At 46.6% G+C, this 12335-nt stretch overlaps 1 protein-coding gene across 1 annotated transcript in view; it reads right to left on the reverse strand.

Moving 5' to 3' along the window:
• Nucleotides 1–12335, reverse strand: part of LOC308122841 (growth factor receptor-bound protein 10-like) — a 39138-nt gene that overhangs the window by 11101 nt on the left and 15702 nt on the right. The window contains exons 4-5 of the mRNA XM_080484967.1: nt 11868–12159; nt 11085–11208 (exon numbers count right to left, since the gene is read on the reverse strand). Of these exons, the coding sequence (XP_080341093.1) occupies nt 11085–11208; nt 11868–12159 (416 nt within the window). The remainder of the gene's footprint in view (nt 1–11084; nt 11209–11867; nt 12160–12335) is intronic.

The following is a 12335-nucleotide window of genomic DNA, read 5'->3' on the forward strand; positions in this document are numbered from 1 at the left end:
GTGGCGTTTCTGTTGGGGGTCAACCTCGGGGCGGCGAAACAACGCAGCGTTCTCCTACGGTTGCGTTTCACCATCAAAAAAAAAAAAAACGATTGCCACTCGGGAGTACGAGGCGGGCAGAGTTCGAAGCCGGAGCGACTTCCCCCATTGTTGCGCCATTTCTGCCAAAGTGCCCCAAAGCGACACTTAAACCGGGTCTAATTTTGACTCCTTGGAGTGTTGCTGCTGCAAAGATAACCACAGACCAGCTGCTTCACACCACTGTACGAGTAGATGCGCTCACACACACACACACACACACACACACACACACACACACACACACACACACACACACACACAACCCGGAGAGTTCACTCCAGCAGCACGACACAACGCTAACCCCAAACCGCCAGAACAACTGCGATTATCACGCAAACATGACAGGAAAACGGCATGTGCGAGTGTATGATGGTGCCGCGCGTCCTCGCACACCCACACACGAACATCCTCGGTCCACAGCGAGGATTTGCCGAGAACCGGCGGGGTGGCAACTGTTGAAAACGACACGGACCGAGGCACAGAGGTGACGATGGGCGAGGGGATGGAGGGGTGGCGTGGGGGAATCAGGTCGGACAATGGCGCCACAAAAGTGAAAATACACACACGCCAAAAAAAAAAAAAAAAGAGAGAAAAGAAGAGGTGGAAAAAAAAAAATAGAACAGTGACCTAGAAAAGACACAAAACATCAGGAGCACCAACCATCGACACGAAAAAGGGAAAAAAAAAGAAAGACTCCCAGTGCAACCAGAAACAACGTCACAGCAATCTTTTCCTCCGCGGAGCCAGAAAACTGCCTCCTCTCTGCCCGCAAGACCCCCCGAGCAAAGAAATAAAATAAATACATTTGTGACGCTTCAGTTTTGGTTGAGAAAAGTTTCAGAAACACTGAAGGAGAAAAATATCTTCATCACTGCAAACTGAAGAACACACACACACACACACACACACACACACACACACACACACACACACACACACACACACACACACACACACATACATACACACGCACGCACACGCGCGCGCACACACACACACACACACACACACACAGCTCACGACAGAAAAAGAAACACGCTGAAGACTCTTACCTCCACAGCCTGGAAGAGGCAACAGTCTGGAGAGCAGGATGGCATTTTCACACTGAGACGCTCTCCAGTGACACAGAGCGACAGAGAGAGCGAGAGAGAGAGAGGAGAGAGAGAGAGAGAGAGCGAGAGAGAGAGAGAGAGAGAGGAGGGAGGAGAGGAAGTCTGGTGGAGAGAGGGGAGGGGAGGGGAGGAAGTAGGGAGGGAGGGATCAGCAAGGAGAATGCAAGAAGAGGTAAGAGAGAGGGGAAGGAGGAGGAAGAGGAGGAGGAAGTAGTGACAGAAGAAAAGGACGAGAGAGCGAGGGAGAGACGGAGGGAAAGAGCGAGGGACAGCCTGCCCCTTCCTCTGGTGCTGAGCTGCGAGGAGTGGTATGAGCAGTCGCTCCTGTGCTGCTTGCCTCGCTTACCCCCCCCCCCCCACCTCCACCCCCGGCCACCCCACTCCTCCGCCTCCTCTTCCTCCTCCTCACACTGGATTAACACAGTGTGGGATTTTTTTCAACGGTGAGCCGCTACCTGTCACGTACTCCACACGCTTATCTTCAGGGTTGTATTTCAATCCTTTCATCACACGCACACGCACACACACACACACACACACACACACACACACACACACACACACACGCACACACACTCAAAATGAGCAAAGTCACTAAATCCACATATGTACGCATCGCTCCTTCTCATAACATCCACTGACATTTTCTGCGAGCTGCATGACGGTTTCAATTTCTCCCTCCCTGCCTCCTCCTCGGCTGTACGTGAAATACTGTGCAGGAGTGTTAGGACCAGAGCAACATGTGTAACACACACTGACGCCTTCGTGGTTCGCACAGAAGGCGGTTGAAAGTCCCCCCCCCCAAAAAAAAAGAAGCAGCAGTGGGGTGATTTGAGCTGGAGCTGTATGGATCACGTGCCGGGCGTTTGGGCTTTGCTTAGGGGGTCAAGGGAGGGGGAGGTGGAGAGCGAGGGAGGGAGGGCGGTGGAGAGCGAGGGAGGGAGGGAGGGAGGGAGGGGTGGTTGCTCAGCAAATCTGCCCAGCCTCGGCAGAGGTAGACGGAGAGAGAGCAAGTGAGCGGGGGGGGGGGGGGGGGGGTAAGAAAAGGAAGGGAGGGGAACGGAGGAAGAGAGAAGAGGGGAGAGCTATGGAGGAATGTAAGTAATGCAATACTGAGTCATAATCAGGCTCATGTGTAGAGCACAGGCCAACCCAGCTGGCCCCTAATACAGTGTGCATGAGAACTATGCGAGCGTGCACGCACACGCGGCCGCGTGCACGTGAGAGGAAGATGGAAATGTAAACTAAGAAAAACGGCACCGTGTGTGTGTGTGTGTGTGTGTGTGTGTGTGTGTGTGTGTGTGTGTGTGTGTGTGTGTGTGTGTGTGTGTGTGTGTGTGTGTGTGTGTGTGTGTGTGTGTGTGTGTGTGTTTCTTTCTTTCTTCCTGCAGGACTTTTCTTCCAGCTTCATCTGTGGATCAGTACAACACCGAGCATGCGGGATATAAATATATCTCCAAACACACACAAACATGGATACTGTATGTTCGTAAATGCGATGAGCGCGTGTGAAGCGCTTTCTATGTAATGACCTGCCAACAAATAAAACCCTAGAAAAAAAAAAATGCTCGGGCTCACACACCGAAAGCCGTGATTGTGCATCTCTTAACTCTGGTTTCATTTCCCCGCGACGAAATCTAACTCACCTTGGCTTCCGCCTCAAACTCTTGTTTTACCTCCCTGGCTTCCTTCCTACCACCCTTCCTCCCCCTCTATCCGCCCGATAAAGGGCAGATCTGGAAACGTTCCGGGGGATTTGTCTTCTTCGCTGCATATGGGAAAACGCACGCACGCGCGCACACACTCAAGTGTGTATATGGGGTCAGGGGGTCAAACACAATAATCTGCATCAGGGTCAGGCCCACTTGACCAAGAGGTTTACGGGCCTCAGGCTACACACACACACACACACACACACACACACACACACACACACACACACACACACACACACACACACACACACACACACACACACACACACACACACACACACACACACACACACTAATCTGGTTGTTTTAAGCCAGAGCCGATCTCTTTTTCGCAGCAACACAACCTGCAGAATAGCGAAAAGCAGAAAATGTATTTTCATTAAAGTCTAGAATAGAGACAAGTTTCATAAGTAATATGATACAAGTGTATGAATACAGACTTTTTCTTTCCATGTTTTGAATTATTTCCAGGCGATGAGGTTCAGAGTGAATCTATAAACTCTTACGAAAAGCCAAATCACATGAAGCGCAATGCGATTTATGGAAGTGACAGAAGAGGGAATGTTTGTTTTAAAGGCACAATGTGGTAACACAGAGACGCACATACCTGGTTTAGCTAGTTTAGATAGTTAATAAATTGTGTTTTTGACGGTTTCTTCACAAGTGGAAGAACAAGTGCATGTTTCTGCAAGTTTTCATGTTTGTCTCTGTGACCAGACCAACTTCAAGCTTCATCATCGTGCTGAATTGTATTGCGTTTTTACTAAATATTAGGTTGTAAATCTTTGTGTTTTGGTCAAATGAATAGTAATTCATCATATAGCATTATCATTACTTGCACCCCGTCCACATGTGCATGTATTTTCTGAGTGTATGAGAAACGTATGTTAACTAGGAAAGCAACAGCCTGTTCTTCTTGTTTTATTTTTGAGAATTTCTTTTGGAGCCTCAGTGTCGGACAAGACAATAAAAAGCTTTTAACTTTACAAATTGAGGTTTTACTTGTTCAGTTGAGTCCAAATAACTGAGAAAGTTTAATTTCTAAGGGATGAAATTAATTATTAATATTATTATTAATAATAATTTGACATTTGTGAATGAAAATGAGGTTGTAATGTATGAATATGTTAAAAAAAAAAAAAGCAGTAAAATGTTAAAGCAAGTGGAAGCAAACCTTGAAATGATAGCTGGCTGTGTGGTGAAGGCTGCCTGGAGTCACACACCCATCCCTAATGTCAGCGTTTTCAGAGCTGCCTGGTGGCGACTCCCACCCGTCTCTTCCTGCATCATCCGTCTTTCATGTGTGTGAGCGGTTGGGTTTCAGGCCAGACAGAGCTGATTAGCTCCGCAGACAGGCCAAACTCAATTTCACCTCAACTGGAGCGCCATCGCAAAGCCTGCGCTGAGTGGCTCGCCTCCCCACGACCCGACACTGACACGACGCACACGCACTCGGATGCACCCGGCCGGCTGAGGTGCCTCGCCGCGGCGGCAGAGTCAACTTTTGGGAATCCTCTTCATGTGCGGTGATCGTTTGCAGGTTCGAGCGGATGAACTCACGCGCCGAGTTCACCTCCTCCATCAGTCCAATGAAAATAAACAAACGTGCGTCTTCAGCAGGCAGATAGCTTTTGTTTTTCACTTGAGCGGATTTGGCACGAGAGACTCCTGAATGATTTATTTTCTGGACAAAGGTCGACTTTTATCTCGACACAAGGAATACTTTGATTACTATCCAGCACAGAAATGAATGTCTGCTGCATAATTTGATCATCTCGTTGATCTTGATGGATAAAATCCACAAAAACACAAAGAATATTTGTTAACCAGCCCTTATCGAATTACACGCAGACTCCATTTCAGCCAGAGTTGCACTCAGATGATTGGCAATCTGAATTTTTGACCCTTGGAGAAAACTTGGAGAAAGTTACGTCAAATAGAGTCACATTGGGCCGGTGCGGCTTTGATGTGGAAGTGTGGCTGCGTTTATTCATAAATCTGTGATTTTACAGACAAGTTTGCGTTAGTTCTACTCTGAAAAACAGTTCCTACTTAAAAAAAACTCCCAAGTCATCTGTTTTCTGTGATGAAATTTGTCACAGAGCCGCTTGGCGAACACTCAAAAGCGCCACAAATCTTCAAAAAAAAAGAAACCTGCAGTTCAAACGTTCACGAAGCAACTTGAACTGAGATCAATTCTTCTCAGGTAAGGGATTAAATTTCCATTTGCAGTGGAGCGCGATGATCTGAGCGAGAATTTACTGTGACCTAGTGTCTCTGCTACAACAAGGCTTACTGCAGCCTCTTATTACGGGCTTACTCCGGCGAGCAAGCTTTCCCTGCCATCTCGACACACCACAGACACACATGCATGCACATGCACCTTGTCTGATTGCAGGGTCAGCAGACCATTGCGTGCAGAAGTACATCAGCTGACCCCAGACAAAAAAAAGGGGGGGGGGGGGGGGGGGAGTCACAAATAGAGAGTGTGTGACTCAATGCTTTAGTCTTAAATTAGTTTTCATGACACGGCTACAGTTTGCAGAGGGTTAGGTCACCAAATGAAAAGCATTAATGTTTGGAGACTTTTTTTGTTCCTCTCATAGGAGAGGGACAAACCTTTTGTACAAAAGAGCTATTCACAGGCACAGGCAACTTTTGTTTCAGTAACACTCGTTTGAGGAAAAAAAAACAAACAGAAAAAGCCTTGGCTGGCAGCTGGTAGAGCATGGTTGGGTTACTCCCCAAAGACCCCGATCAGCAGGGCCAAGAAGGGCAGGAAGAGACGCCATCTCCTCCGGGAAGAGGTGTGGAGGAAGAGCGAGACAGCAGGGTGGTCGTCCTGGAAACAAGGGGCATGGACGACCCGGTCCAACGTCATGCAGGCAGACTTCCATCGTGTCCGCTTCCGTGTGTGAACTGTTTACCGCATCCTGCCAAGACCAGCAAATGTCTATGGCCTCGGTTACACAACATTTGTAAGTGAAAACGCAACATTTTCCTTGTGTTTTCGGGGTCCGTTTACATGACAGTGGTGCTTAGAGGCACTGAAAATGTAGCTTATTGATAACAGGTTTAGAAGGTGCAACTTTTTTAAATGGCTCCAACTTCGTCTCCATGGAAACAGGGGGAAATAGTTCTACGCATGTGCTAACATGACCAATAACAATGGCAGCCTATAGAGCGTCATGACTCCCAGTCCTCCTGGGACTTGGTAGTTTTATCTATGATAGCAATCCAGCTCCTCTGTCCATGTACTCGTCATTGTTAATGGTTGTAGTGTATGCGTGTGGTTTTCATTACAATAGCAAACAACAGCACCCACTAGTGGCCCGACAGGAAAACTACATCATTTTCAAAACACTGCCGTGTAAACACACAACTCTCCTGAAACGAAAAGGCAAACTCGATGTGTTTCCACCTGAAATGTACACAATGTAAACGGGGCCTACATCTGGGGAACGAGTGAGACCTTCCTGCCTCGACACTGGAAACGTCTCCTCATGTCCAAAGCTTCTTGTAGATGGTCGCCATCACTGATGCCGGGACCAGGTTCTCTCGCCATTCACACAAGCAAACACCTGTCAAAGAAGACTGACGGGACGAAACACGCCAAGCACCAGGAGAAGTGTATTGTATTGAACAGTCGCTCTGTGGTTTGTAAAAGTATTTAAAGTATAAGCTGGACTGTTTCGTGAGCTTATGTCCCTCCTGCAGACGCGGCCATCACTGGCTGCCAAGCCGCAGAATGACTGAATGGTTTGATGTTGAGGAGGCTGTGGAGAGGTGCACCCCGTATTGAGGTACCTCAAAAGTTGTTTTTTTTTACAGGTAAACATTGCTGACCCACGCACACACAGTGACACCGTTATGTTTTCAGTCTGCAGAGGGCATCGAAGGATGAAGAAACACACTTTTCCACAGCCAACTTTTTTTTCTTTATTTTCCTTGCATCCATCCACAAAAAAGTTCAGACTCAGAAATGAAAAAGCATCATTGTCTTGCTTGAAGCTACTTCAGCAGACAAAACGCGGAGACTCTTTAACCGCCGGGGCTCCCCCTCTGTCCCCTCTGTCCCCTCTGTCCGTAATGCCGCCTTTGGCCACGAATAAAAGCAAGAGCAGCGTTACAGCCACGGCCGCAGTGCCAAAGCAAACTTGTAATGCCAGCGATGACAGACGAGACCTGACCCAATCCTTGTGAAATCCGAGGGAACACGAGTGAAACGCGTGATGCAACGCTGCCATTTGCGTGAGAAACGACTTCTCTCTCGCTAAACCCCGACCGCTGAAGCACAAGCCGCCAGGCTTCGCCTAAAGAGCTCAGTGAGCGTCAGCGTGGGACCCGTCTTTCTTTCCGACACGTCTTCAATATGTGATGTTGACGGTAATCCGCTCAGCCACGGCTGCTCCGTCTCACACACTGAAACTCTACAACGCCGTGCTTGATTTCATGTTGTTGTTTGTTTTTTTAAAATCAAAGATGATTCAACTATTGGGGATCTGGAAGATTTATGAATGAGATGCAGAAGCTTTTAATTGTAATGAATACAATGTGCACATGTCTACTGTAAAATAGTACTTGACCACTGTTACGATTTACTTTTTTTAAATTCTGGAAACTTTGGAACCGAAGACCGTGAGAAAGGTGTTTGTCCAGTGGAGAGGAATGGAGTTTAGTGAAATGGTAACCAGAGTTTTTACGGTTTCCATGTGTTATGGAGGTGAAGAGCTCGCAAAAAAAACAAAAAACTAAACTAATTGTTATTTTCGTAATCAGTTAATCCCCAAGCTGGATGTCGGAGTCGCTCGTTGCATTAAAGCACATTCTTTCCAACGTGGCTCTGCAGGCTCGTAACACAAAACGGCGCATCTCTTTGAGAAACACGGCAGCTTAGCGAAGAATGTTCAGATTCCAACTCTGCAGCTGGAGGGAGAGAGAGAGAGAGAGAGAGAGAGAGAGAGATCCAGCGATAAAGCCATGCCAATGCAAATACAATGCAAGTATGTCTGTGGACCAACGCACGGCACCGAGCGACGGCCCCGCCGGCATGGTTGTGTAAGCCATCCCCAGTCACAATTAAACTGAGCTGCATATGGATGCATGCGTGAGTGTGTGTGCGCTCCGACTGCAACACACTGCCTCTCTGTGAGCTTACGTGTGAGATTACACAACATAGCGTGGCTGGAGGAAACACTTGCGCCGCAGCCAGACTGCCGCTGGACCTTAAGTGATTTCATCAGTGACGGTTGCATTCAGCCAGACTGAGAGGCTGGCCGCTGCTCAGTTTAAGCGATAGAGCGTGTTAACGGCCCGGATTCTCAAAAGAAAATTAATTAAAAGTGCAAGTCGTTAAATAAGACAAAGACAAACGTATTGGAACAAGACACTGATGACAATACTTTGCAAAAAAATAAATAATAATAATAATAATTTTAATAATTTGCACGTTTGTCAAAAGGGATCCTCAGATAATATAGATCAGCCGTCAAGACTGTGTGCGTGCGCACGTACAAGTTTGCGCCCATTTTCATGTGTGCGCCTTCCATAGCAGATTTAAACGAGTGATGTTGGTATAATAGTTTATAACCGAATTTTCACTTTGGAGCTTAGAGATGTCAAACACATTTTAGTTCAGGCTCCACATACAATTTCATCAACCTTTAAAATAGTGCCATAACAACCTTTATATTTACACTTTGAAGTTTGTTTGTTATGATGCAGAGTACATGTGATGAAAATGTCTATATTTTCACAAAAACCAATCAATTACTACAGAAAATGAGAACATAAGGCAGCATGGCTTTGAGGTAGCTATGTTTTATTGCAGCATCACCAATATCTCAGCTCAGGTCTCAGTTTTGTGCACTAATTTTAGGAAATTTGGAAAAAAATTATAAATAAATGTTTTCTTTGAAATGTTTCTATTTTGGGGGGGGGGGGGGGGCACAAGCCTCTGGTGAAGCTTAATAAAGCATAAATGACTATTATTGTGTTCTCGCCATGTTATTCAATACAGTGTGGTTGGAATGTGTGGCAGTTTATTTCAGGCCATTCACACACTGATGTGTGTTAATGGGTGAATATGGCCAGAAGTGATATAATAGTCAAGTCCATTGACCATTTAAACAGTCACACAGCCACTCCAATCCCCACTGACCACAATAAACACGATGGAATGTCGAAGGGGATTTTTTTTATTATTTTTTTCCACCATCCAGAGCGAGCTTTATCACAGTTGACCCTGGAATAATACTACCACTTTCCTGTTTTTGTGACATTAAGCAAACTCAAATCTCAAAGAATGTCCTGCCTTTTTTTTTCTCCAAGCTGGCCACACAAGGTGATAAATGAAGGACTGAATCGATGCTGCTTGGCCTTTTGATCACCTTCTGTTGAAAGTGCAATCAGCAGAGTCTTGGCACACCAATAACGGCATATTTCCACAAGTTTTTGGCTTCCTGGACGGACAAGACAATCACTAAATCGACCCAACTGCAGACAAAAAGAAGGATGATCCGGGAAAGAGGAATGAGGCCACATTTAGTCTCTCACAGGCCCAAATACGCACAAATGATCCTTTGTACAAACTGCAAACTTGCTCTCTGACTCCAGACCTTGTGAGATGATGTCAACGAAACACACTCACAAACAAAAATAAATAAATAATGCTTTGCCTTATCACATGTCCGCATGTGCGTGCAAACCATATAATGCAAGCAGTGTGTGTGTGTGTGTGTGTGTGTGTGTGTGTGTGTGTGTGTGTGTGTGTGTGTGTGTGTGTGTGTGTGTGTGTGTGTGTGTGTGTGTGTGTGTGTGTGTGTGTGTGTGTGTGTGTGGCAAAAGAGCGAGCGAGTGGGTGAGTGTTTAAAATAACTTTTATTGTTCAGGTTGGGCATCCTGAAAACATCTTCGAGGAGGATGGAACATTCCTGGGACAAGAGGCAGTATGGGGGGGGGGGGGGGGGGGGGGGGATGAAAGGGCAAGGCTGTGACACACACACACACACACACACACACACACACACACACACACACACACAAACGCGCGCACACGCAGACGTTGAAGCGTGTGAACCGGAAATGGGCGCCTGTGTTGCCGGAGCCAGCAGACGGATTGGGAAGGTTCAGAGAGATCCGACCTGCAGACGTTCCCAGCCGTATTCCCGGCTTCGGCGCGGAAGTCTGCACTCTGTCTGCAGCATCCTGGAGAACCCGGCTCCACCCCGTCCGCGGCAAAACACATCTGTCTCACGGACGCATTAGCGTGTGCGTGTGACCGATAGTGACCATTTCACAATAGCGCGCGCGCACGCGGCCATTCAGCCAAGATAACCCCCGGGTCAGCTGTTGTGTAATGGAAGGAAAGACGCAGCCAAAGTCAACTCGTGCTGCTCCGACCTGGACACAACAGGCCGCTCAGCTGCTTTTAAAACACACACACACACACATTGACATTATTGACACTAATTGTCTGTGCATAAGTCTAACCCTAAGACGACGTGTGATAAGATGTCCGCAGGTTCCAATCCCACAGCTGAGAAGTCTCCATTTAGGGTCCATGAGCAAGGCAGCCCACTGCTTATTGCATGTTATGGATAACTATGAACAGGATGAGAAGAAAGAGCGCAACTCAAACTAAAAACTGACTTTGGGCTTTTCGCTGTTTACACGTTTGCACATATGGGATTGTTGGGATTGTTTTCTCTGTCTTTATTTTATTCGATATAAGGAAGAGACACAAAAGTGTGTTAAAGAACACTGTGCAGAGAAAACTGGGCAAAATTAAGAATACCCCTAAAAATACATCTTAACCAGTAAAAACCGACAAAACACTGAGGAGTTCAGCAATTTGGTGTCCATATTGCATTAATACCTTTAATCTAACTTTATCATTATCCTATCTTAACACACATGAAACTGATTTGAGTGTATTGATATTTAAACTTTTTTTCAATTTTTGTTTCCACAAGGACAACATCTCCCCATCATGGGTGCATTGAAACGGTTTTAATGCAACTCAGAATGAAAATAAAAATAAAAAGTACACACTCTCATACACGCATCCGAGCATGGTGGACACCAAGGGATATCTGCGCAGGTCTGCCTCCTGCAGTCGGTTTCATGATCTCATGAGTGTGTGTCAGTGCGGGCGACGTGGCGTAGGGTTACTTACGTGGTTGTCGGAGGTCGGGATGGGGCTGAGGATGGGCGATCCCGCTGGGCTGCAGAGCTCTGGGAAAGGGTTGGGGATGGCTGGCAGGGAGGCTGGACGCAGATGTTGCCCTTCCCGGAGGCACCTGCAGGGGGAGACACACACATTCATGTCACCACCACAGAGGCTCATGCACAGCTGAGGGAGAAACACAGTTTCATTCACCATTTATTGTGAAGGGAAGAATACTTGTCAAAATATGACCACAAAAGACTAAATATGACTTTATACATGAGTTGTGATTAACGTAAAATCATCGCTTTCATAATAACGCTTTGCTTTGGAAGTGTGTTTCTTTCAGACATCTAATGCATCAAGTGAGAGATTTTACTTCGAATAGTTCATAATATCGAAGGGCAGCAGCACTCAGCAGTGTACAGGACGTAGAAAAATTACTAAGAAATACCAAGAAAAAGATCAAATACATTTTTTAAAGACAAAAACTGTAAAAAAAAATGTAGGTTTGTAAGTCCTAAAATGTTGTCCAATAACGGTTATTCAGTTTCTTTGTGTGTCAGTTATTGTCTTATGAAGGGTAAATTCACATTTAATCCCAAAAACTGTTTAGGTGCCGATCCAGTTCACATTTTGACACTGGATTTATCGATAATTTCAATGAAATTGAAACGTTGTTCATGATACTTTTATATTATATTTGAATACTCAGAAAGAGACAGCGAGTTCCTGAAGGGTTTTTTTTTTTTTTCTAACTGTATTTATTCTTTGTGTGCTGCATGTGTTTACCTGACAGCCTGGATGTGCATGGGCTGCGACTGTCGCGGCCTCTCCCTGGAGGGGGAGGAAGGCAGCAGGGGTGGGGTGTGGCGGCGGTGAGCCTGGCCGTGCCCCCCCAGGTGGGACGCAGCGTGCACGTAATGCTGCTGCTGCTGCTGCTGCTGCTGGTGGTGGTGGTGGTGGAGTTGAGCGTATCCATGGCCGTTGTTCAGGAGCAGCGCTGTGTCGGCCTGCGTGGAGTACACACTGTCCATTGAGGAGTTCATGTCATTCACCAGCTGTTCCAGATCCACGTCGTCGTCTGTGGAGGAGGGAGACGGAGGCGAGTGAGGGCGGAGGAGGAAATCTGCAAGGCATCACTGTCCAACCGGGCGTCCCTTTGTTGATGTTTCCTACAATCTACAAGCAGCCGATAGTCATTAAAAGTCACCCTTCAAAGAGTTTCATAACACTGAAAATGTGATTTATCTTGACTTC

The sequence above is a fragment of the Lipophrys pholis genome (assembly GCF_963383615.2).
Source record: "Lipophrys pholis genome assembly, chromosome: 17".
Classification (NCBI taxonomy): Eukaryota; Metazoa; Chordata; class Actinopteri; order Blenniiformes; family Blenniidae; genus Lipophrys; species Lipophrys pholis.